We start from the raw sequence: 25,212 nt of genomic DNA, 5'->3' as shown, positions 1-25,212 counted from the left end.
TGCTCATTCACGTAATCCTAAAACATGGCTTACTGTTGCTAAACGTGCCCTTTTAAAATTTGCCAATTTAAACACAATCTTTTTTTGCAATGTAGCACACAAAAAGCTATCTATTTGCCTGTATCATCAAATGAATCAGACTCCAGAGGTTGTGATTCTAATGGCCCTGTTGTAAGCAGAATCAAAGCACTTTACAAACATGTTGAACTTTGAAGCACCACAGCGGTTAGGAGTAATTTTCCAAGTATCATTACATAGGACAAACATACAGAAGGGAGATCTGGTGGTTTGTTTCTCAGATTCCCTACTATCTGGTTGATCCAAATACGAATTTGAAATGCTTCTGAAGCCCTTAAATTTCATTTTAATGCATTTGAACTTAGGTATGTTCACTATAAAAATTATGCATTATTTAAAGCTAGCAAGATCAAATACAGATTAGAATATTCACATAAAAGAAACTAAGTGCCAAAACAGCAAACTGAGAAAAAGAAAATACAAAAATCCACAAAAGCACCAAACTCGGGGAGCAAATTTCCGTAAGCCATAGGTAAAGGTAAAGGAACCTCCGACAATTAAATCCAGTCGCGAACGACTCTGCGGTTGCGGCGCTCATCTCGCTTTCCAGGCCGAGGGAGCCGGCGTTTGTCCGCAGAGTTTTTCCAGGTCAAGTGGCCAGCACGACTAAACCGCTTCTGGCAAAACCAGAGCAGCGCACGGAAACGCCGTTTACCTTCCCGCCAGAGCAGTACCTATTTATCTACTTGCACTGTGTGCTTTCTAATTGCTACGTTGGCAGGAGCTGAGACCGAACAATGGGAGCTCACCCTGTTGTGGGGATTCAAACCGCCGACCTTTTGATCAGCAAGCCCAAGTGGCAGTGGTTTAACCCACAGCACCACCCGTGTCCCTATCCATAAGCCATAATGCCCAGCAAAATCTGGTTATATTTGGTACTCACTTACTTTTCACATTTAAAATAACAAACCTCTCTTTTGGTGACAGGTGGGAATCAGATGTGTGCTTGTACACCCCGCTTAGCACTTGGCAGTAATTCAGAATGCTGGCTTACAGCACACCAGTGGATTTGTAAAGTAAATGTACTGTCTGCTCACACTACTACAGGAACCAGACTCTCAGCCACTTTTTTTGGTTCTGCTTGCGCTGCAGGCTCCAAAAGAATAGAGCAAAGCAGGCCCTGCTGGCAGAAGGCCAATATTACAGGCACGAAGGGTGAATGCAGGTCAGGCAGAGCAGAACACAGAAGATACAAAGGCAACAGCAATACCCTCTTCAGGGCAGTAATTAGAAATGCTAGATGACACTGGACAGAGTGTACAGTTGTGCGGGAAGAGGCTGGCACTAATGACATATCCTCCAAGGGTAGTGATGTGGGTTTTCTGGAAAATGCTGCACTGGAAAAAATTCTGGGAATAAAATCTTGATATAAATTATAGTAATGTGTAGTGGGTTTTTAAAAAACCCTTTCTAATGCCCTAGAGCAGGGTTTCCCAAACTTGGGTCTCCAGCTGTTTTTGGACTCCAATTCCCATCATCGCTGACAACTGGGTCCTGCTAGCTAGGGATGATGGGAGTTGTAGTAAAAAAAGAGAGCTGGAGACCCAATTTTGGGAAACCCTGCCCTAGAGCCAAGGAATCCAACATAGTGCCTCCAGATGTTGCTGGACTATTGGCAATGGTGGCTGAGGCTGACAGAAGTTGGGAGTCCAACAAGAGCTGAAGACCAGCACTTGCCTACCTCTACCCTAGGGAGTGTTCTAATTCAGCATGTTTACTTTACCTTTGTTTAGTAAACAAAGCTAATAAAAGTTCCCCACGTTAATTTTATGCCCCAATGCACCACAAGCATTTCAACTGATATATTTGAGGAAGCAAATTAAGGCACACTTAATGTGCTTTAAAGATGCTGTTAAGGGGAACCAAACTGGAATATGTGCTTGTAAAAATCTAAATACATTATCATGTACTTCCCTCATTTTGTTTAAGCTTAAGAAAAGCAAACAAAAGTACTGAAAACCGTTGGCGCAATAAATTTCAGCAACGCAAAGAACTATATGCAATTTGCTGACTTGCATAGGGACAATCACCTGAAAAACATTCATTACAGCTATGAAAACGTCAGGCTTGCCTAATATTCTTCAATATTGCTAATATATTTATGACATTGATTCCCCCCCCCAATAGTGATAATAAATCCTTGGAAATTTGCCCACCCCACGTCACTGTCCAAAGGTTTAAGCAATTTAGCCAGCAAGCCTTAACACAGTGTGCTACAACAAAATAATGATCAGCAGGCCCACATTTAGAACAGAGGAGAGGGCAGGCTTCCTCCAGAGACTCAACGCCTCCTGCTTTGCAATTTCATGGAGCCAATTATATGGGGGATGGAGGAACGCTCACCTCTTGAGAATCGGATGCTGGTAACAAAAGGGGGAAGTCATGACATCCACCCCCTTATCAAGAACACAAAGAAGCATCCAAATTGCTGCTGCTGGGGAACATAATCCTAGGCCCCATCTACACTATACAGTCAAAGCAGTATTGTACCACTTTAACAGTCATGGCTCCCTCTAAAGAATCCTGGGAAGTGTAGTTTATCAAGGGCGCTTAGTGTTGTTAGGAAGCCCCTATTCCCCTCACAGAGCTTCAGTTCCCAGACTTCTCTGAGAAAAAGGACTGCTGCCGAATCTCTGAAAATTGCAGCTCTGCGACGGAAATAGGAGTCTCCCAACAACTCTACACTTCCCAGGATTTTTTGGGGGAAGTCCTGGCCTTCTATAGGTTTGACACTTAGGCAATCCATTTGTCATTTCCTCCCTCATTCTTTGTAAGTCTCTGCAGGTCTAACCATCCAGAGATAGGAGAAAGCAGTAAGAAAGAAAAACCAGCTGGCTTTTCAATTTGTGTCTCTCTTTTGCTTCAAGAGCGGTATGCGGCCATGAGAACCACTGCCTTAAAATAAGACAGGGGAGAAGGAAGGAGTTAATGCTACATAATCACTAGGAATGTAAACTGAACGATCTTAGAAATGTCGCAATCCTCTATCATTTGCACAAATGGCAGTGAATTACTAATCCAAAAAATATGTTAGGGACAGGGAACTACTTTTAAGTCACACTGAAGTGGCTGAACACGCCCAGTGGGATTTAACGTTTCCTTTAAAGAGCAGGTGCCCATGTCATGCCACTGCCTGCTTTTGAGAGTCCCCTGGTTTTCAAGAGTGGTTTACCACATGGCACACTGGTGCTGCTCAAGAACTGCGCTTGTGCTTGCAAAACTTTGGATGCAGGCATATACTTATAAACATGGAATCTCCTATTCTTGTGCAATTACAGTGGTACCTTGGGTTAAGTACTTAATTCATTCAGGAGGTCCGTTCTTAACCTGAAACTGTTCTTAACCTGAAGCACCACTTTAGCTAAAGGGGCCTCCTGCTGCTGCCGTGCCACCGGAGCATGATTTCTGTTCTCATCCTGAAGCAAAGTTCTTAACCCGAGGTACTATTTCTGGGTTAGCGGAGTCTGTAACCTGAAGCGTATGTAACCTGAGGTACCACTGTACTGTAAATATTTATCATTTAAAAAAAAAAAGATGGAGAGAACAGGAAAATTAAACCAGAGTAGAGGTCAAAATCTTACTTTGAGCTTATGATGAGGGGAATGAGACTTTCTGCTGACAATCAAGCAGTGGCTTTTTCCACTTGCCTTGCCCCACCCTCCAGCCTTCATAAGGGAACTGCTTCCAGAGGAAGAACTGTGAGGGGAATGAGATTTTGTGCTGGCCATCAGGCAACGGGTTTTTCCACCTGCCTGGCCCTTGGGGCCCTAGGAGCCTTCAGAACAGAGCTGCTGCCATAGGCATTATGTGTATGTGTCTTTTGATGAACTGAGTTGAAGATTATGAATCATGGGGTGAGGAGAGAGTGAGTGTGTGAATTCAACAGTGCTTCGTTTGGTTTTGGTTGTAAGATTGTAAATGTTAATTTTGTTTTGTGAATTATGAGTGCAGTAATGCTTTGTGAATCTTACATGACTTGTTGTGGTTGTGCTACTTAGCTTATTTTTTTAGTTGGTTTATTAGTGTTTTATAGAAGGCGGTTGCTTTACTGATGATCTGTAAATTATTCTATATGATTTATGTTCTAGCTGGGATGCTGTACTATGTTATAGTTATTTATTGTATGTAAGCCGCTTTGTGATTTGTGTGTGTGGAAAGCAGCATAGAAATATAATTAAATTAAATAAATTTAGTAACATACAAAACTATCTAGTTCTAGTTAATCCTTTCTAGTTCAGGATTTAAGTACTCCTTCCAATAGCAACTGCATGATAAAAATAAATAAAAACTGTAGAATGCAGACCAAAACTACTTAAGCCTTTTTTGCAGCCAACCCACACTGCTGACTCATATTCAGTGATGAACTACAAATCCAAAACCTTTTTCACCTGTACTATTGCCAAATCACATTATCATGAATCCTATAGCTGTACATTTGATTTCTACCCATACCCCAAAATGCAGAACTGCTGCACTTGTCTCTGCTGAATTTCATGTTAATTTGGGTTGAGTTTTCCACTCCATCAAAGTCATTTTAGAACTTTATTCTGTTATGGAGACCCAGCATTAGAATAAGCACAATCCTTACAAGAATCCTTGAAAAGCTCTCAAATTCTTTTAAAATAACATTAAATTTCTAAGGCAGGCAACCCATTGTTTCCCAGATTTCTAACTTTTTGGAAAGGCTTTCCTCCTTGCTTAAGTCAGAGAAGTAGTTGTGGAACCCACACGACCCAACTTGCATCATGTTGAATTCATGAAAATTGTGTGAGGTGGCGGGTGGGAGATTTAAGGTGCATGTGGTTAGCAGGACTGAATCCTTCCCCCTAGGCCACAGGTTGGCAAACTAAGGTCCGCGGGCAGGATCAGGCCCAATTGCCTTCTGGATCCGGCCCATGGACAGTCCAGGAATCGTCGCGTGGATCCCCAGCGCACACATTCTTTCCCTCTCCCTCCTTCGGCAGTGCTTTTCTCCTCAGGGATGGAGCAATCTTGTCCCCTGCCGGGAGCCGTCAAGGGTGCCGGGAGCCGTCAAGGGTCGGCTTGCCTGCCTGCCCGCCTCAGCAGGGCGGCGCTGTGAAGGGGGCGTGTGACGCCGGCTGCTGCTGCGTTTTCCTCCTGCTCCTCCTCCCTCTCCCTCAGTCCGCCCTTCCTTCCTTCTCCGCGCCCCTTTTCCACACTGCTTCCTTGCACGCTTTCTTCATCGCCGCCTGCCTCCTTCATTCCTCCCATGGCGTTCAGGTGGGTCATTGCGGTGGCCGCGGCCGCCACTTGCGAGTTGGCGGGCAGCTCAGTCTTCTTCTCCGCAGTGCCTCTTGGGAAGCAGCAGCAGCAGCAGGTGGTGGGTAAAAGCTCCGGTGACGCCCCGGTTCCCCTACCTCCGTCTGTGGCTCCTCCACTGGGGCTGCTGCTTCTGTCTTCACTGGCCAACACAGCCTCCTACCCCATCATGGCACCTGGCTGGCTGGAGAAGCCCAACTGCGGCTATTGGGATGACAACTGGGACAGGTAAAGCGAAGCATCTTCAGGTCTCTTTGTGGGCAGGTGAAAATCGTTCGTCCCCCCCCAAATATAGTCCGGCCCCCCACAAGGTCTGAGGGAGAGTGGACCGGCCCCCTGCTGAAAAGGTTTGCTGACCCCTGCCCTAGGCTGTGCTTTCCTCCTCCAAGCTGAACAAGGAGAAAGAAAACTAAGTAATTCTGGGGGAATTTCAATATCCCTCACATCCATTCCTAAAGGTAAAGGTACCCCTGCCCGTACGGGCCAGTCTTGACAGACTCTAGGGTTGTGCGCTCATCTCACTCTAGAGGCTGGGAGCCAGCACTGTCCGCAGACACTTCCGGGTCACGTGACAAGCTGCATCTGGCGAGCCAGGACCAGCGCAGCACACGGAACGCCGTTTACCTTCCCACTGGTAAGCAGTCCCTATTTATCTACTTGCACCTGGGGGTGCTTTCGAACTGCTAGGTTGGCAGGCGCTGGGACCGAACGACGGGAGCGCACCCCGCCGCGGGGATTCGAACCACCGACCATGCGATCGGCAAGTCCTAGGCGCTGAGGCTTTAACCCACAGCGCCACCCGCGTCCCTCACATCCATTCCTAATGTGCTTTAAATCCCTTCTCCATGTGGAAGGCTTGGTATTTTTCCAAGGCCTTTTAAATTTTGATTTCAGTCAGTCCGGTGCTGGACTTTTTGTTTGCTGTGCCATTTTATTTGTGCTTTTTGTTTGCGTGTGTTTATTTTATCATCATAAGAATTCTGTGTTTTAATGTGCATTGTTTATTTATTTATTTTTGCATTGTGAGCCACTTTAGGCACAAATCACTGTGGAAGAGCAAAATATAAATAATAAACTTTACCATAATTGAGTGTGTGTGTGGGAGACAGAGAGAGGAGAGAACTGTACATAACATATTAGCAAACTCTTTGCCCTAAATATTCCCCTGGAGATTATGCTCAACTATCGTTGTACACTTCAGTTGTGACTGTTACAAAGCCTCCTTTAACTCTGATGACTGCAACAGAAAGCCAAACTTGCTGGACTTTTCCATCTTTTTACAAGGGCAAACTTTGGTACTGCTTTTGGACAACGCCCTATTAGGCTTGTAAACAACTACTGTACTTGCTTGCCTGCCTGAGGCAAGTGAGTATCAGCTCCCTGCAATCTGGCAAGGCAACTCAATTTTCCCCATTTCAGACTATCAGTGCATTATATGGTTACCTGCTTTGGGAATTTGGGACTTCAGAAATTATAAATAAACTACTAACAAACATGGGCAGATAATAAACACACAAATGTGCACTAGTAGCTTTGCAGGTAAGGCTGCACATGTGGTGTCTCTTCTCATAAAAAAGAAACATTTTTTGTCATCACCCTGTACTGTAACTAAGCCTACATACATGTAACTGAAATACACACAAATTCCTCTTCCTCTCTCCTTCCCTTGTATTCTCTGTGCTGAATTACAGGAAGCCCCTTGGAGCAAGCACCTATCCTCTTATACTCTATGAATAATCACACACATTGATAGCACAGAGAAAAAAGCTCACAGGGTGTTCAGCAACAAACACTGCCTTATCTGGTAAAGCTATCCAGGGAAGCTTCAAAACAAATTACAGCAAAATTATTTAAATGTAAGCAACATCTTTATCACCAAGGCACATATGGACCCATTGGGAAAAAATCCTTATACAGGCACAATAAGAAGGAACTGTCCTAAATTAAAAACATGACTGTTTTAGTAGCAACAGTAATGGGTGAGAGAGAAATCCATCTTGTTATGTGCAGTTGGCAACACAGGACAGACACCACATATTCGACAAGAATAAACAAAAACAGGAACTTGGTACATCATCCCAATTATTACATAATCAAAAATATGTGGTTCTGAAAAACTGAATCATATTTCTATAATAACAGACTTGCACATATGAAGGCAGTTTCTGCTAGTGCTGTAGTGGAAAGTGAGGGGCAGATGGGGCTCATCAACCTGGAAAGGTAGCCCATCTAGGAGAATAAAAACTCTGATCCTAAACCTCCACTGCCTTGTGGGATACATTTGGGAGAAGAAAAGGCTATGGAGTAAACCTTACACAAATCTGGAGTGGAGTCCCTAAGATGGTTGGATGACACCTTGTATGCCTCCTTCCAGAAACTCCTGAAGTCAAACTGCCGCCAAACGTTTTGCTCTGCTTTCCTCTGGACCACATCAGTGATGTGTCTTGGTGTCTGGGCAGCCCAGGACCTCCATACACACTGCCCAGGCTTGCATCCTTGGAAGGTCACTTTGGTGCTGCTAACACAGCACTTTCACTTCACCCCTGGAAACGCACTCCATTGCCCCTTGAGACAGATAGATGCCATCACCAACACCCTTACACTGAAACTTGTATCCCAGGGTAGAGGCCACAGCACGCAATTTTGAATTCAGACTGCTTAACTATACAGTCGACTCTCAACTTACGCAGGAGTTACATTCTGGGGTTGGTGCATGAAGACAAAATCACATGTGGTCAAAGCATACTCTCCAAAGGTGAGTGCAATGGCAGGTGGGATTGCTGATTACCCCCCCCCCCCCCGCCCCAGACGCCTGCCCTCCTTTTCATTTTTTCAGCCAAGTGCATAAAGCTGAAGTCGCACAAGTTAAATGCACTTAAGTTGTGAGCTGACTATACAACTTTAGATGTCACCTGTGGCTCCTGACTTACCACGCTTCATTTATTATACTTCATAAAAAAGACTGTGGAAAATAATACAGGGCAGAGACTACAACAAAAGGGAGAACTGGACATTCCAGATTGGTTCCTGAGAAGTTCAAAGAGCACCAAGAGACATTATTACCTGTGTGGTTGTCGAGTAAACAAAGCAGTGAATGTCTTAAAAGGAAACCCTCAAAGTGTAAGGGCTTTTGTTTTGTTTTTCTATAGCAACAATGCATGGACAGTCCAGTCATGGAATATTTTTAAGTAGTCCTGTAATAAAACATTAGGCCACATGGGCGGGGTATAAATAATAAAATTATTATTATCGCTTCCAAATAAACTTTCCAATGTTACAGGTATGCTTCTTAGTGCTGAATACAAAAAATGGCAGACACTGCATTTCAGAGTTGTCTGACGTCCACACCCTCAGACCACAAAGCCTGCTCCCTATCTCAATTATTATAATAATTAGATTTTTACCACACCCTTCTACCAAAAGAAGCCCAGATGTTTGTGGCCTGGTCGGCATAATTTAGTGAAGAGGGAAAGGAACTACTTTGGAGAGTGAAACATCTAACAAAATAATTGGGTTCAATTGAAGTTTAATGCATACAGAAATGTTAAGAAACCATTTTGAAGAAACTGGTGAAACATGCATTTTATAAGCTTGCAGATCTTCCAAAATGCTTTCTCTTTGTTTCTAACAATATCAATAAATAATGTACTTTATGAGTCAAGGTATTAATCGCTAAATGAATTACATTGCCTACTGCTGACTGACACAACCCTTTTGTTTTCCCTGTGAACATTTAGTAAAGCAAATAATAAACAATAATTAAAGTGAACTCTCCAATAAGGTCTGGGAGAAGACAAGGAAAGGACATTAAATATTTAACCGCCCAAAGACAGCAGTACTTGTTGAGCAGGAACTATGCCATCTCCTCGCTACATTCGGCCTTTCTGTTCAAAGACAAGAATGCAAGCAAGGTAGGATGATAGTCCCATCAACAGGCGCAAGATGAATCACCAGTTATTTTGTGTCAAGAGCAGTTCTGATCTCACAACACCATGTGGGCATCCCAGACTGCTTCTGCAGCACAGCAAGACTGATGGCAGAAATCAATTCCTGTAAAACACAACCCTAATCTATGAAAGAATGGGCAGACCCAGCATGCCTTCAACCCCAATCCTAACCTACAAGCAAGTGCTTTCCATCTAAAAATGGAAGCGTCACCTACTTCAAGTTTGGAACAGCTGAGTCGCCTCCTCACCAGATTTAAGATGCAGTGAACGGCTTTGTGTGAAAAGGGTTGCCGGACGAAAGTCAGTCCTTCTCCACTCAATCTTTCTCTTTGCTTAGCAGCCTTACACACAGTAGTCTAAATGGGAAGTTAGCATGAAATGTGCAACGGAATCAAGGCTGTCTCTTTCCAGGTTAGGGCCATAGCCTGCAGACGTGCCAAAGGTGGTAAAAGGCTCTCTGGATGATACATGCTACAGGTCCCTCCAGTGGGAAAGATACATCATGAGCACCCTCAGACGGAAACCTGGTGACTGCAACCCCCTTCAGAACAAGTTGGCCACCACTGACCTGGGGAGATGAACATCTGTCTTGTCTGGATTGAGTCTTTTAGTTTTCATCTAGCTCAGGCTTCCTCAACCTTGGCCCTCCAGATGTTTTCAGACTTTCAATTCCCATCATCCCTGACCACTGGTCCTGCTAGCTAGGGATCATGGGAGTTGTAGGCCAAAAAACACCTGGAGGGGCGAGGTTGAGGAAGCTTGATCTAGCTCATATGTGTCCTCTTCTCACCAGCTTTACATAATGCCTCTTTCTTGCAACAAAATCCTATCTCTACAGTTCCACACAACAAAATACTCATGATATTCCATGCTTTATCATGTGGTTGAGCTCCTCACTGCAGGTCTTCACTACAAAAGTTTAGGGCAGTATCCAACTGAGCTTTACAGAGTAGACGGTTGAATTCAATACTTACATTAGTAATGCTATTAATTTCAGTGGATCTACTCTGAGTAGATCTACATTGGACAAACTCTCAGGGCAGGAACTAACAATCTGATCAACATAGCAGTGAATAGTGATCTGGAAGTCCACTATCTCTCTTAAGAATTCAGAACTAAGCATCGACAAAGATGAAAGAGAGAGCTGGCTGAGATAAGAGTGTTAAGAGATGGGACACTCATCCTCTATCAAGCAAGCCTTCCTAAGCCTAAAAATAAAAAAGAAACTAGCCTGAAGTCTCCAATCAAGACAAATCAAACAAATATTGGAGTAAAGGTAGTTGAGTAGCTCTGTGTGTTACAAAGATTAAAGCAAAGATCAGGAATATAGTTACAAAGTCATAGAGAGTCGCAGTGGCATTGATGCAGCTCCTTCTCCAAGTTAAGCAGACCTGAGCCTGGCAAGTAACCAGTGTTAGAAACTCAGATATATGAGCCTCTTAAATCAAGGATACAGTTGCCAGACAGAATACCTGGTGGCTATTTTCGGGCTGGATGGCTCAAAAGTTGTATTTTTCAATATGAGTTTTTGGTTCCTGAATTTCATTTTGATTGGGAAGATAAAATACAATGGATAGAATTCTGCAGGGTGTGTTGCAAATGTGTGATAACAGGCAAGATCCAAGGATCCCCGGGCATACAGCTCCAGATGGTAGACAAATCAGGCGCCATTCTGGCAAATTTTGAACACTGCAAGTAACCCATGAATGTTGCCTTGAGTTCTGGAGACAAAAAGTAGGATAAAAGTGAAGCTAGTAAAATAAATAAATTTCTGTCTTACAAAAAATAGTCTACAGTAGCACTGTCAAATAAAATAAGCTCCTGCATTACGTTGCTTAATGAACTGATTGGGTGTGGGTTGGTGCTCCTACCAAATGCCCATTCAATAAAAATTTAAAAGCCTCCCTTTTTAAGAATGACTGCCCTAGAAACATTTTCCAATGTTAAATTATGCCCAAGTAACTCTTACAGACTGGCATTCTCCTCGGAATGCTACCTTTCCACAGTTCAAACCATGCTCAAGGCGGTTTACAAAGTGAAAACACACACAACATAACGAAAGTAGTCACAAACAATAAAACAAAGCATTATAAAATACACAACCAAAGTGAACCACATAAATCACTACAAGAGCTCAACAGTGACAACAGCAACACCCCCCCCCTAAAAAACCCCAGCCCAGCCCATGGTACCACATTGATACTGAATGTCTAAAGCTTTCTTAAATACTCAAACCTGATTTAGCCACCACAAGCATATGTATATGAATTGAAACAGTAACTAACATCTTACATTCTGTATGCAGATATATGTATGCAGGCTGTCAGAGGCTCTTCGATCACACAAGGATAGTAAGAAATTGAATGAGAAAAAGTTCCTTACATCTCTAACTTTCACATGTATGATACAGTATAACAGCTGCTGCTAATACAGATCCTGCTCCCAATCTATGAAATGTTATGCACGAGGCCACACACACCACATTATATCAGTATAGTGGCTTGGCTGCCTGTCAACTAGCTGATATGAAAAAGACTTCATGGGAAGTGTTCATTCTCAGTCATTCCGAGTAATTAAGGGTGTCTTTGGGTACATATACATCATGTTTCAGCTATCAATTGTGAAAGTACCCAAACAACTATGATATCCCCAGGAATAAGTCAGTCAGTGTTGCCAAGCATCTTTATACCCATGTAGAGCAATATAGATATTCAACCAGTTAATTGAGATGATAGGAAACCGTGAGTGTGACGTTCTCAAGATATGGTTTACATAATACATGCAATATCTTAGCTTGGACAAACTTTTATTTTCATGGGTAAAAAAGCAAGAAAGCTTTGAATTTATGAAGCAGAGTGGCAATCAGGATTTATTTGGAACCCAAGGCTTCATCTCATGTATTATTTCAACCCTGGCAAATGTGCAGAAATTACTAGACCCATCCCTCACAGAGCTATGTTAGTTATCTGCACCTCACTGACAACTTGAAATAACAAAAAGCCAACTTTCTCCCAACTAAACCAAAAAACACAAACCCTGCCTGCAAGCATATTTTTTAACTTTACAAACGTTACCTAAAGAGTAGCTACTAGGAAGGATGTTTTTTGAACTCAATGGGGCTCACCTCTGAGTAACACATGCACAGGATTTTGCTGCAATTGAGCATCCCACTTCAAGCAGAAAGTAATCCAGGGACATTCCTTAGCTAACATGCTCAACTATAATTACTAGCTGCAATTTGGTCATGACTACAAGATCATGTAGACACCCTATGAACACATTTAAGATTGGGGTAGGGGGAATAAAAACTTAAGCAGGTCTCAGACTGGCCCATGACTACATAGGAGACTGTACGAGAGCATCATGTAAGCTGCACTGAGCTTTCTGAAGAAAGAATGGGATACAGACTCAGAATCAAGCCTACCTAATAAAGTAAAGCCAAGAGGAAAGTTGCTTGAAACTGGATAATTTACATTAAGCCAGTCTTGCCATAAATACTGCAAATCTTATGGAGTTATTAGGAAAAGGCATGCTTTCCAATTCACAGTTCCCATTAGCCTGTTGCACCATTCTTCTTGATTCACCTGATAACCTTGAAGCAATACATCTATCCCTTCCCCATTTCCAACCTAGCCACTGACTCAAGCACCCACTGTAGGAAACACTAAGATTCAAGTTAAGGGAAAGCTCCAGTAACAGTATTATGGAAGTATAAAGCAGCCAGAGTATTTCATGGCATTTTAAGCATGAATAAGCTTAATCAACCTATAAAATAAATAGCAGCATAAATCTAACACCATTAACCTACGTTAAGTCAGATGCTTAGTATCACCTGGTTGAAAAAGATACCCATGTGCAAGATTCCAACTCCACCAGGGTTTTTACTGCCTAGTAGGTAATACATCAAGGGGCGCGGGTGGCGCTGTGGGTAAAACCTCAGCGCCTAGGACTTGCCGATCGCATGGTCGGCGGTTCGAATCCCCGCAGCGGGGTGCACTCCCATCGTTCGGTCCCAGCGCCTGCCAACCTAGCAGTTCGAAAGCACCCTTAAGTGCAAGTAGATAAATAGGTACCGCTTTATAGCGGGAAGGTAAACAGCGTTCCGTGTGCTGTGCTGGCTCGCCAGATGCAGCTTGTCACGCTGGCCACGTGACCCGGAAGTGTCTCCGGACACTCTTAAGTGAGATGGGCGCACAACCCTAGAGTCTGGCAAGACTGGCCCATACGGGCAGGGGTACCTTCACCTTTAGGTAATACATCTGGATTAAAAAAAACACAAAGGGCACTACCAAGAGTCCACAAGGACCCCTATATGAAACACAACATTTGAAGTGCACAACACGCATTCAAATAAAGTTTTTGCTGATCTGATCATTCTATCCACTACCAATACTGTAAGAACTACCTTTCAAGTGTAATTCACCATGTTAAAATCTCTCTCCTCATATCCGCTATATTACTTCTCCTGTGTCTTCAGATTACAATATCCTCTTTTCTGAACTGGTTGCCTTCCTTATATTTTGCTACCTTGGAAGACAACCAGTGTAATGTAGTTGATAAGACTGCTGAACTAGGGAGAATCCATTTCCAGCTGCCTGGGTGACTTTGGCTTACTATTTCTCAGCCTAGCATACTGTGGGAGATAGCCTCCTTAGAGGAGGAGCAAGGGGAAAAGGTAACAGTCTTTTTTTATATTAAAAAACCCCATGATATTAACAGGTGGTTTAGGTACATAATGGCATCAAGGAAGTCCTTCCGAGTGGCTTTCATAGCAACTCTTCTAATAACCGGAAACAGACTTTTCCCCTCCTCTGCCAACGTAGGCAAGTGACGTCCTGCCTTGCATCACAGCCACTGAGCTGCCCTGAGTCACTCCTCATTTCTGCTTGTCCCAGTGCAGTCGGCATGGCTCCACACTACTGCCAGAAACAACCACAACACAGGACCTCCCCCTACCCCAATCTCTCAGGTGTTCAAGGTTCCCCAAGGGTCACCCCAACCCCACTCAACTATCTTTCAAATACATACACTAAGACCTTCCCTCCAAAACCTCTCATGGGCACATTGCTAAAGTTGGCCCACGTTGGCCTTGCCTTCTCAGATCATAGTCAATTCCCCATCTGCTACCACTCAAAGAACAGGACCACCTCTCTGCCCCCATTTCTAAAAAGTTCAAATACTGTACTGGGGTTGCTCCTTTCCTTCTTCCTAATCTGGGCTCCTGACCCACCAGCCTAAGTCACATTCTCCCTAAAAAAATCTCACACAAGGCAGTAGGGAGGTTAGACCCTCCAGCTGGGAGGAGAGAGGAGGCAAACATCTCCCAGTAATGAAGATCGCTGGGTGGCCTTGGGCCAGCTGATCCTCTCTGAAGCCTACCTCGCAGGATTGTTGAGTTAAGCAGGTGAAAGGGGGGGGGGAGGCGAGGGAGACTAAATATACCACTTACTTACAGCTGGTCGTAATAAGGAACTGCACGTGATCTGAGCGCAGGTTGTTTTTAAAATATATATATCTGATTACTATTACTGTATTTTAAAGGTTGCAACCCCACGCACGACTTACCTGGGGGCTCAACAGGGCCTGTTGAAACGCCCCAAAGCTCAAGGCCTCCAGAACCGAAGCGACCCCCCCCCCGCCCCAACCCTCTTTCCTTCCTCCCCGGCGAGGTTACCGTGTGGCAGCGACGTCAGGGGCGGCAGGCCCGGCGGGGGCGAAGGCGGCGGCGGGAGTCCCTGCGCGGGCGCGGAGGACGTGGAGGAGGAGGAAGGCGACGACGAGGAGGCCGGGCCTGGGCCTCCCCTCAGGAAGGCCGGCACGAACTCGGCGGCGTGGACATTGGGCACGAAGGGCTTGGCGTTGACGTTGAGGTGCCGGCTGAAGGCCGCGCCCAGCAGCTCCTCCTGCTGCTCCGCCGAGGCGGCGTCGAGCTGGGCCGGGCTGGGCACGTCGGCGGCGGCAGCGCCGGGGGCGGAGGAGCCGGCCGGGCCAGCGCCGGGCTCGATATCCGCCTGGTCCCAGCAGTCGGGCGCCGAGTCGCTGCTGCTGCCGCTGCTGCCGTTCGCCTCCATTTTGTCTCTGCCCGCCCCCCCACAAGCCTCTGCGCTTCCCGAAGCGGCTCCCGACGTCCTGGGAGGAAAGCGGGCTGAGGTGGGGGGCGGCGGCGGCAGGAGGGGAAGGGGCGGGGGAGGGGAAAGCGCGGCAGCCGGGAACGCGGCACCACCGTCGTCGTCGTCGTCTCCGCGCTCGCTCCGGCCGCTCCGCGTGTGCGCCCCACCGCCGCGACGCAGGATGGCCTCCTCGAGATGCCGTACGCCCTTCTCCTCCCGCATCAGCGCCCGGCCGCCATTTTGGTAGTTCTCAGTCAGCCCCGCGTGCCTGCCTTTGGTACGCACGCTGCCGGGCCTGGGGACTACAACTCCCGGGGGGCCGCGCGCCGGGTGACGAGGCGACGTGAGGGACGCCGCTCTCGCCCGCTTCCGCACCTCTCGCGAATCGAGCCGATGAGAAGACAACAACTCCCGGCGGCCATTGCGCAGCCTTCCTGTTTCAATCTCCAATCACCCCCTCTCTCTCACTGGTAAGAAGAGGTCTCGAAAGGTAGCACCGAGGAACTACAAGACCCAGACGGCTTTGCGCTTCGCATTCGTAGGCGGGACCATGCGCTTACTCTCGAAAGGAGATGGGGAATGTAGTTTCGTGGATGTATAAGAAAGTTGATAGAAGCATTTCGTAAAAGGGAGGAAGTATAGACAGGGATATTCTTTCCACACTCCTCGCACAGAGGAGCGAGAAAGGACAAGTGGGTGCTGTTACCGAAGAGGGAAGGAGTAATAATAAATATTTTCCAATCGAATGAATCAGATTGTGTTCCACGTGGTTACTGCACAGCACGTGCTTGATAACATAGTTTGCCACATGGACAGTTTAATATATTGAATTTCTATCCCACCTTTTCTTCCAAGGAGCTCAAAGTGATGTACCTGTTCTCCCACTCCTCGTGAAATTCTTCAACAACCCTGTGGGGTAAGCTGAGAGGCTGTGACTGGCCCGCAAGGTCACCCAGTGAGCTTCATGGCCAAGTAGGGATTTGAACCCTGGACTCCAAGACCCAACACACTAACCACTATACCACACTGGTTCACACTGGTTTTCAACCTGCCTCTTCCCAGTCATTGTAATTAAACCAGTGGAGGCTGGTCCATTAGTGTGAATGGGGCACTGGCCCACCAACCTCAAGCCAGCCCCCAAAGTGTCTGCTTTCTTGCTTGCAACCAGCCCAGTGGGTAAACCTGGCTGTCTGCTTCCTGCTCCTTAGGTTATTATTTATTAAATTTGTATACCACCAACCTCCATCTGTAGATCTCAAGGTGTTTCCCAACATAAAAATACAAGATTTAAAAAACCCATAAAATACACGGTGTGACATCCACACCATATATTTAAAGTACATTTTAGCACACATTTAAAACACATAGCTTCCCCCCAAAAATCATGCAACTGCAGTTTACCTCTCGCAGAGCTCCTATGGGTCTCCCATGTTGCAAACGGCTTGGCAACACGCTGGCTCGGAGCAGACGCTCTGGCACCGTTTCGTACTCTGCTATCACCTGGTTCAATGTGTTGTCTGATTGTATCATGCAACAGGGTTTCACCCAAGCGGTGTGTGATGGCAGTTACCAGAACAATGTCGCCTGTACATGAAACCGAACAAATTAGCTGTGCGCTGAGTAACACAAGCCAGCTTCCAGGTGCTGTTCTTACCTGTGGTTCAGTAGGACTATTTCTTCCTGTACACAGCTACTGTTATCTGATTAAGTTCTGGGCGGCTGCATCCAGCACGTTTCTGCATCATTGGCTAAGCACCACCTCCACTTCTCAGTTAAGCATGCAGAATCAGATGCTGGGCTCCCACATGTAGCCCTAGGCAGTGCTCCACAGCAGTGCTGTGCCAGAAGACCTGTCCTACTACCATCACATTTCAGCACAACATTGCTGCAGTATGAGAAAGGCAATGGCAAAAAAGAGGGCATTGAATGACCTGACCTGCTTGAACTGTAATAGGAGTCTCAGGTAGCAAGACACTATGGTGCCTAACAGGTGCTTTTACAGTGTTGGTGAGAAAGTACTTAATGGTCCCTTTGATATTGTTGCCTCTCCAATTACAGGGTGAAAGACTGATGAATGATAGGTAAGAGGATAGGGAATTTTATTCTTATTATTATTCATTTATGTATTACCCACCCTTTACCCTAAGGTCCCAGGGCATGTTACAACATTAAAACACAATATTTAAAACAGTTTAAAACAACCAACAATTACGAAGATGAGATGGGTCCTTAAAATATATACTTCAAGTGTCAAAAGCCAGGGTAAAAAGGTGCACTTTCAGCAATCTCCAGAAGCTGTATATTGAAGACGCCAGGTGCACCTTTAGGAAGTGTGGCTGTATACACACCAGGCATTTAAAGCACCCTGTTCCAATATTGTGAACCGTAGTTTGTCAGTGGTGCTGGGAATTGTAGCTTTGTGCATTTTGAGAAATGCCAAGGATTTTGCTGACTCCACCCTGCCCACATCACACAAATGGTCATGATTCTACTACCTTGCTTTGCTCCTGGACAATTTGAGCACACCCTATCCCAGAGCTTCCTGTTCCAGGGAAACGAGGAACCTTGTGGAACAAGTCTGGGCACTTTGGATACTCCTGCCCTTCAAGTTTGCAAAGGCCTCAAGTATTCCCACTAGGATGAATGATTTGTTCATATAAAGGACTAGATGATAGCTGTGTTTACGCAGCCCTGTCCTTTTCTGGCTAGTTAGAGGCAATGCGACACACCCTAATATTTTTTCTGTCCTTCAGTAACAACGTGGAACAAAGCTTGTCCCCTCCTTGGAATATCCCCTATTAATTTTTTGCCCAGGCCTGCATGTATTGCTGTATAGTACTGCCTATGTGTGAAAGGTCATGAATTTAAGCTCTGGGTAGCAAAGCAGTCAGATTTACAAATTCGGGTGTGCGTGTGACTGACCCCAGAGGGGCCATCCGATTTGGCAGCAATAGATTGTAATGGATTGCACTGGTTAGTTTAGTACCAGGCGGTGTGAGAGTCGTCACCCACCCACCGCTGCCCTGTTCTTTATTTTGCCAGAACAAAGGTGGCAACCCTATCTACCACCTTGCCCTAGAATGAGATATTGGAGACTGGCCGATTAATTATCTATTGCAGTGGGGATCCAGGCAGGACTTTTCCTGTAAAGGTATCACGACTGCTTCCGATCACAATACAAAGTGTTGGTGTTGACCTTTAAAGCCCTAAAGGGCCTCAGCCCAGTATACCTGAAGGAGCGTCTCCATCCCCATTGTTCTGCGCAGACACTGAGGTCCAGCGCTGTGGGCCTTCTGGTGGTTCCCTCGCTGCGAGAAGCTAAGCTACAGGGAACCAGGCAGAGGACCTTCTCAGCAGTGGCGCCCACCCTCCCTTCAGATGTGAAGGAAATAAGTAGCTATCTTATCTTTAAAGGACATCTGAAGGCAGCCCTGTTTAGGGAAGTTTTTAATATTTACTGCTGTATTGTTTGATTGGAAGCCGCCCAGAGTGGCTGGGGAAACTCAGCCAGATGGGCAGGGTATAAATAGTAAATTTATTATTATTATTATTATTATTAGCACCAAAGTGACCTCTCCAAGCCGCAAGTCTGGGCAGTGTGTATGGTAATCCTGGGCTGCCCAGAAGAAAAGACCCCCCCTCTTGACTTCACTGATGTGTGAATAATAATAATAATAATAATAATAATAATAACAACTACCTGACATTCAGAAGACATCTTAAGGCAGCCCTGTTCAGGGAAGTTTTTAATGTGTGACACTTTAATGTATTTTTAATCTTTGTTGGAAGCAGCCCAGAGTGGCTGAGGAGACCCAGCCAGATGGGCGGGGTACAAATAATAAATTACTACAGTATTACTATTACTACTTGGGGCGCTGGAACCCCGCCTTGTTGCAAGGCTGTGGCAATTATTATACTAATAATGAGTTGGGGGGGCCAAAATCCGGGAAGGAGAGACTGTGCTCAGAGCGACTGCAAAGAGAAGCAGGAGGAGGAGGAGGAAGAAAAAGACGGAGCGGCATGGTTTTACCTCACCCTCGCCGCCATGGGGACTACAATTCCCATAACCCCTCGGCCCGAGATGGTTTCCGGGTTCTAAGTGTTTTGCTTCCGGGCTCCTTGAGGGTCACTTCCGGGTGGAGGGGCAATGTGCTGTGGAGTGCTGGTGGCTTTGACGGGAGGGAGGAGCCCCGGCGGCAGCGGAGGAGGAGTCGGAAAAGTCGGAGGGGGGATCCCGAGGCTTTGCTTGCCCGCGGAGGGGAACTCCGTCGCCGGCCATGAGCGGTGAGTGGAGCAAGCTTTGCTTGGCAAGGGAGGTGGAGGTGGATGGGCTGGCTCGGAGCTGCTCTTTCGCCCAACAACAACAACAGCAGCAGCAGCAAGGGTGGCGCCGGGGTGGGGTGTTCAAGCGTCTCTCCTCCCACCTTTCTTAATGCCACTCTGTGCATGCTCAGACACACCCTGCCGCTCTGCTGACAGGGGAGCAGCAGCATCCCTGGAGCCAGCAACTGCATTTTACCATGACAAAAAAAGAGAGAGAAAAGGGTGTTCAGATAATGCCTTCCAGCGACTAATTTCCTATTGCAGTTTTTTGTTAATTAGCGCTTGTGTAGCTTGCTCATCGACGAATATTTCTCGTGGCCAGGGCTGCGAAAAAGTCCGTGTTGAGAATGCAACAGGACTCTACTCTTGTAGTGGCAGCTTGTTTTAAAACTGTTTTTGATGTTGTTGTTTTGATTGGTGTACCCTGCCCTGGGGCTTGATGGTGAAGGCAAGGAATTGAAAGAATAGCAGCAGCAGCAGCAGCATGAAATCAACCGTAAATGACAATGCAAACTCAAACCAAAGCCCACCTTTCCTCATGACATAGTGTACGAAGTTATGCAAGGCCATAACCCTCCATGAGGTTGCATGGGGTGGGCTGGGCTATAGATGCATGCAAATAATTAAAGCTGCTAGCAAGGTAAATTGGGAATGGAATTAAAAGCACTGTTGTTCTTTTAGAAGTATTAGGACATTGCTCTCTGGCACTGGGTATTCTGTCCCTGTTCAGTAGTTTGCTGTCCCTTTTTCTAGACATTCCCTGTTCAGGGAAGTTTTTAATGTGTGACATTTTGATGTATTTTAAATCTTTGTTGGAAGCTGCCCAGAGTGGCTGGGGAAACCCAGCCAGATGGGCGGGGTACAAATAATAAATTAATATTATTACAGTGGTACCTCAGGTTACATACGCTTCAGGTTACAGACTCTGCTAACCCAGAAATAGTGCTTCAGGTTAAGAACTTTGCTTCAGGATTAGAACAGAAATCGTGCTCCGGCGGTGCAGCAAGAGGGCCCATTAGCTAAAGTGGTGCTTCAGGTTAAGAACAGTTTCAGGTTAAGTACGGACCTCCGGAATGAATTAAGTACTTAACCTGAAGTACCACTGTATTAATATTCATGGGTTAGAGAACGCGGAGCTCTGGCAGCTGACTTATTCACATACTGTGGGATGCCTCCATCACGTTTTATGTCACAGTCTTCTGGTACTGAAATGAGAGCCAACAAGGTTCTACTCAAAGTAGACCCATTGCTGTTAATGAACCCAAGATAATCATGCCTACTGATTTCAGTGGGTATGCTCTGAGTAGGGCTAGCATTGGATACAGCCCCTAAAACTTGCCTAAATGGATCCGCTTGGAGTTTCCTCCCACACCCTAAGCGTTTGGACTTCTATGTATATCTACTTATTTACTTATGCCATTTGTAGCCTGCTTTTCCCCCAGGAGCTCTTGCTCCAAGCAGTGGAGTGAGATCTCGCCCTTCTCCATTTTATTGTCACAGCAACCCTGTGTGGTGAGGCTGAGAGGTAGTGTAACTGGCCCAAGGGCATCCAAGAAGTTTGTGCCTGAGTGGGGTATTGGCCTATCTCTTAGAGCTAAAGTTTTTATCAATACCCCCCCCCCTCCAAATTTTCTCTAGAGTTTTCCATCCCTTTGTAGCAAAGTTACACAAATCTGATGACGATAAGCTGAATAACTGGAAATAGTTAATTGTCAATAGAATTGCTGACAATACTTCTGGCGAAATTGCACAATCCACGTTTGCTGAATTTAACATAAGTATAAGGAGTTTGGTTCTAGTTTGTGCAGACAGCCAAATCCTCCTGTTGCAAAAGCTGACCAGATATCAACTGTTTAGTTCCAATGGCTTTATAATAACTTCTGTTATTAAGCTAATTCCGTCTCTTTCAGTTCTCCTAAGTTTTCATTAATTGTTGAGTCCATCTGTTTGGTAAATAATGATCCAGAAGTTAATAGTGGTTTCTTTTTGTTGTGCTTTACATAAAGGTCTATGTTGCATCTTATATTGATTATGCTGCTTGTTTTTCAATGTTGTTTCCTTAAACCACAATAAAGTACTTATTATTAAAATAAGGCATCTATATTATTTATGTTGATTAGTTAAACACTTTGAAAGTGCCCTAAATTTTCTAAGAACAACTAGTCCAGGAGTGGGGGACCCAAGTCTTCGTTAGGATAACATAGGTTGAGATGCCTGGGCTGTATTTGAAGCATATATTTCTGCAATGTCATCCAAAGTGCAAATTAAAATAATGCCATCTGTGATGGGAATCTATTTGCAAACAACTGAAGGCTGCAACAGGATTTTGATTTTATTTATTGTGTTTTCGCATCCTTCTTCCATGGAGTTTACAGCATTGCACATAACATCATTGTACTCCCATTTTATCCTTTTTTTTGGTTTTTCATAATTTATTTATTTATGATTTTCAGTTATATACATTTCAATAGTTTTATAGTCATTTTAACATTTCAAAACTCGACTACCTTCCTCCTCTTTCTGTGGTTTTCTAAATGTATTTTTATCATTTCCTGCATATTCTAAATTAACTTATTCTTTCATTCATCTACTTTAATTATATACTCTTATGAAACTGCAAGTTATTACAAAAATCCTGCCAGTGTCCTCAACTGTTTACAATTTGTTTGTAAATATTCAATAAATCATTTCAATTCTTTTATAAAAAGTTTGTTACTTTGATTTCTTATTTTTCTGGTAAGTTTTCCATTTCTGCATAGTCCATAAGTTTTTGTTTCCATTCTTCTTTTGTCTGGACTTTTCTTCTTTCCATTTTTGGGCAAATAACACTCTTGCTGCTTAGTTGCATACATGAGTAAATTTCTAAACTGTTTAGGTAGTTCTACTCCTATAATTCCCAGAAGAAAAGCTTCTGGTTTTTTAAAAATGTTATTTTAAACATCTTTTCCAGTTCATTATATATCATTTCCCAGTAAGCTTTAACCTTACTGCAAGATCACCACATATGATTAAATGTACCTTCTTTCTCTTTGCATTTCCAACACTTATTCAATTTTGATTTATACATTTTTGCCAGTTTACTTGGTGTTAGATACCATCTATATAACATTTTCATATAGTTTTCTCTTAAACCATAGCATGCTGTAAATTTTATATCCTTATTCCACTATTGTTCCCACACTTCCATATCTACATTATAACCAATATCTAATGCCTAATGTATTGAAGAGTTTACCTGCTCATCCGTTGTCTCCCAATCCAATAATATCTTATACATTTTAGACAGCACTTTTATCTCTCAACAGATCTCTCAGCAATAGATCAGCAACAGATCTCTCTCCAATTGTGATATTTGTTCCCCAAACCCTCGTTTTCTATCTTTCTTAAATACTTCATTCAAATGATGATATTGTATTCATGTTGTTAACTTTCCTGATAAATTCTTCTAATTTAAACTCTCTTCCATCTTTTTTTTACTAAATTTCTATAAGTTGTCCAACCTTCTATCATATTCTTTTTCTTTACCGTTATGGCTTCCAACGGTGAGAGCCAAAGTGGTGGTTTTGTCTCCAATAATTTTTTGTATTTATCCCATACTCTATACATTTTTTCCTAATTACAGCATGTGATTTGTAAATCCTTTATGTACTTCCACCTTTTCATACCACAAATAGGTGTTCCAACCAAAGATACTATCACAACCTTCTAAATCTAAGATATGTGGATTCTCCAATATTATCCATTCCTTCAACCAGCAAAGACAAGATGCTTCATAATACAATCTCATATCTCATATCTTTTGCATCTATCAGTATTTTTATATTTTATTTTCAGTTTCATTCACACAAACCGCCAGAGCCTGTTTTTGCATGCAGGGAAAGTCCCTAACTTACCAAGGGTTTGAGACCTATCGGCTCCTATCACCTAGTTTAGCTGAGGTGTGACCGCTGTCACATGCTGACAATTTCTAGAAACCACAGGTGAGTGCAGGGTGGGGACCAAAGATGGACAAACTGGTCCAGAAGGAGCATGATGTGACCCTCACCAGAGGCACTATCCATCCCTTAACACCCCCATCATCATATTATTCCCTTGGTATTATTACTTCTCCAAGAGCAAAGGGACAGCTTTGCTGTTCTACCTCCTTTAAAGCACTTGTATGACACAGTAGTGTCATGTTATCCGAGATTCCTGTTACACCTTAGTAGGAGGCAGAGGCAACTCTCTGGAGGCCAATTGGTGCCTGCTTCCGCGTCTTTCTCATACCAGGGCAATGTTGCGCTGAAAATTGATGGCAGTGGATCAAATCTTTCAACAGAGCATGATGGTAAGCAGACTGAGGCAGTTGGCTCAGGCAATAGGATCCAAGGGTCACCTCTGCTACCACTGGAGAAGCAGCAGTGGCAGCTTCTCATTTCGAGTGAGATCTCGTGAAAGCCCCACGAGATCTCGCTGGAATCTGCAAGCCACAGTCTCAAGACCTGGTAAGCAAGGCTTTGGCGTGAGTGGCAAAGGGTGGTGGTGTTGCGTGGGCAGGGCAGCACCTTCCTGTTTTGCCTTGGGCAGTGAAACGGGGCAGGTCACCCCTGGTAAGCAGAGCACCGACCTAGGGGAGAGGGTGTTTGCTTCTTGGATACTTTCTGTAGCTCATTTGTAGCACATCTGCTTGGCATGCAGAAGGTACCCAGTTAAACCCTGGTATCTCCAGTTAGAGCTGAGAGAGACCCCCATCTAAAATCCCGGAGATCTACTTCCAGCCCGTGTAGACAACGTTGAGCTCGATGGACCTTCCTATGCTACTTCCTTCCTGATCCTTATCTTTCCTGATTCTCCCACCACGATCTATCATTGACCCTGTTCCCGTATGCCACAGATGGGAACCGCCAGAGGTTCTTGAACCTTCAAGAAGAGCCCCAGCTGGCAGGGGCCCTCGTCAGGATGAGCTGGACTCCCACAGCATCACGGAGGCCAGTTTGGGTTATGAGCTTGAAATCTATATGTTTCAGAAACGCTGTGAATGCGGCAGCAGGCTGAGTAAGCGTTTTTCGTTCACGCTGACTAATTGAATTTCAGTTCTACAAGCAGAGTGGGGAGTTTGGGGTTTGTTTGTTTTTTGAAACTGTGCTTGCGTCAGAGCTGGCTAATGCTGGAGAATATTATGAACAGGATTATGATCATCATCATCATTATTATCCTAAAAACCACTGGTCCATCAGTGAAAGCTGCCTTTAATGTTTTATTGTCTACGTGTAGTGTTCTGTATTCTGTACGCTTCTGTTGCATTTTATGAGATGCCAGTGTATAAATATTTTTATAAATAAATAGAAATGCCAAGTCCCAGACAGCTGATCCATGTAGCTCAGTATCGCCTCCTCTGACTGGCAGTGGCTCTCCAGGGTTTTAAAAGCAGATTAGACAAGTTCATAGAGGGCAAGAGTATTGGTGACTACTAGTCATGGTGACTGTGTTGTCTT

At 44.6% G+C, this 25,212-nt stretch overlaps 2 protein-coding genes across 7 annotated transcripts in view; one reads left to right on the top strand and one right to left on the bottom strand.

The window, feature by feature from the left end:
• Positions 1-15,652, bottom strand: part of GSPT1 (G1 to S phase transition 1) — a 36,506-nt gene extending 20,854 nt beyond the window's left edge. For both annotated transcript variants that reach the window (XM_028705416.2, XM_028705414.2), the window contains exon 1: positions 14,980-15,652. In XM_028705416.2, coding sequence (XP_028561249.2) covers positions 14,980-15,637 — 658 coding nt within the window. In that variant the 5' untranslated portion in view covers positions 15,638-15,652. The remainder of the gene's footprint in view (positions 1-14,979) is intronic.
• A 3,887-nt stretch (positions 15,653-19,539) lies between these two features.
• SNX29 (sorting nexin 29) overlaps positions 19,540-25,212 on the top strand; it is a 205,153-nt gene continuing 199,480 nt past the window's right edge. For 3 of the 5 annotated variants that reach the window (XM_028705266.2, XM_077918489.1, XM_028705265.2), the window contains exon 1: positions 19,540-19,699. Coding sequence is in view for 4 of the 5 variants with exons in the window: in XM_077918489.1 (XP_077774615.1) it covers positions 19,693-19,699 (7 nt within the window). In the remaining variant the exon portion in view is untranslated. The remainder of the gene's footprint in view (positions 19,700-25,212) is intronic. The other 2 variants (XM_028705264.2, XM_028705263.2) reach the window with 1 other exon arrangement.

The sequence above is a fragment of the Podarcis muralis genome, chromosome 14 (genome assembly GCF_964188315.1).
Source record: "Podarcis muralis chromosome 14, rPodMur119.hap1.1, whole genome shotgun sequence".
In the NCBI taxonomy this organism is placed as follows: Eukaryota; Metazoa; Chordata; class Lepidosauria; order Squamata; family Lacertidae; genus Podarcis; species Podarcis muralis.
This window is presented reverse-complemented; position numbering and strand designations above follow the sequence as displayed.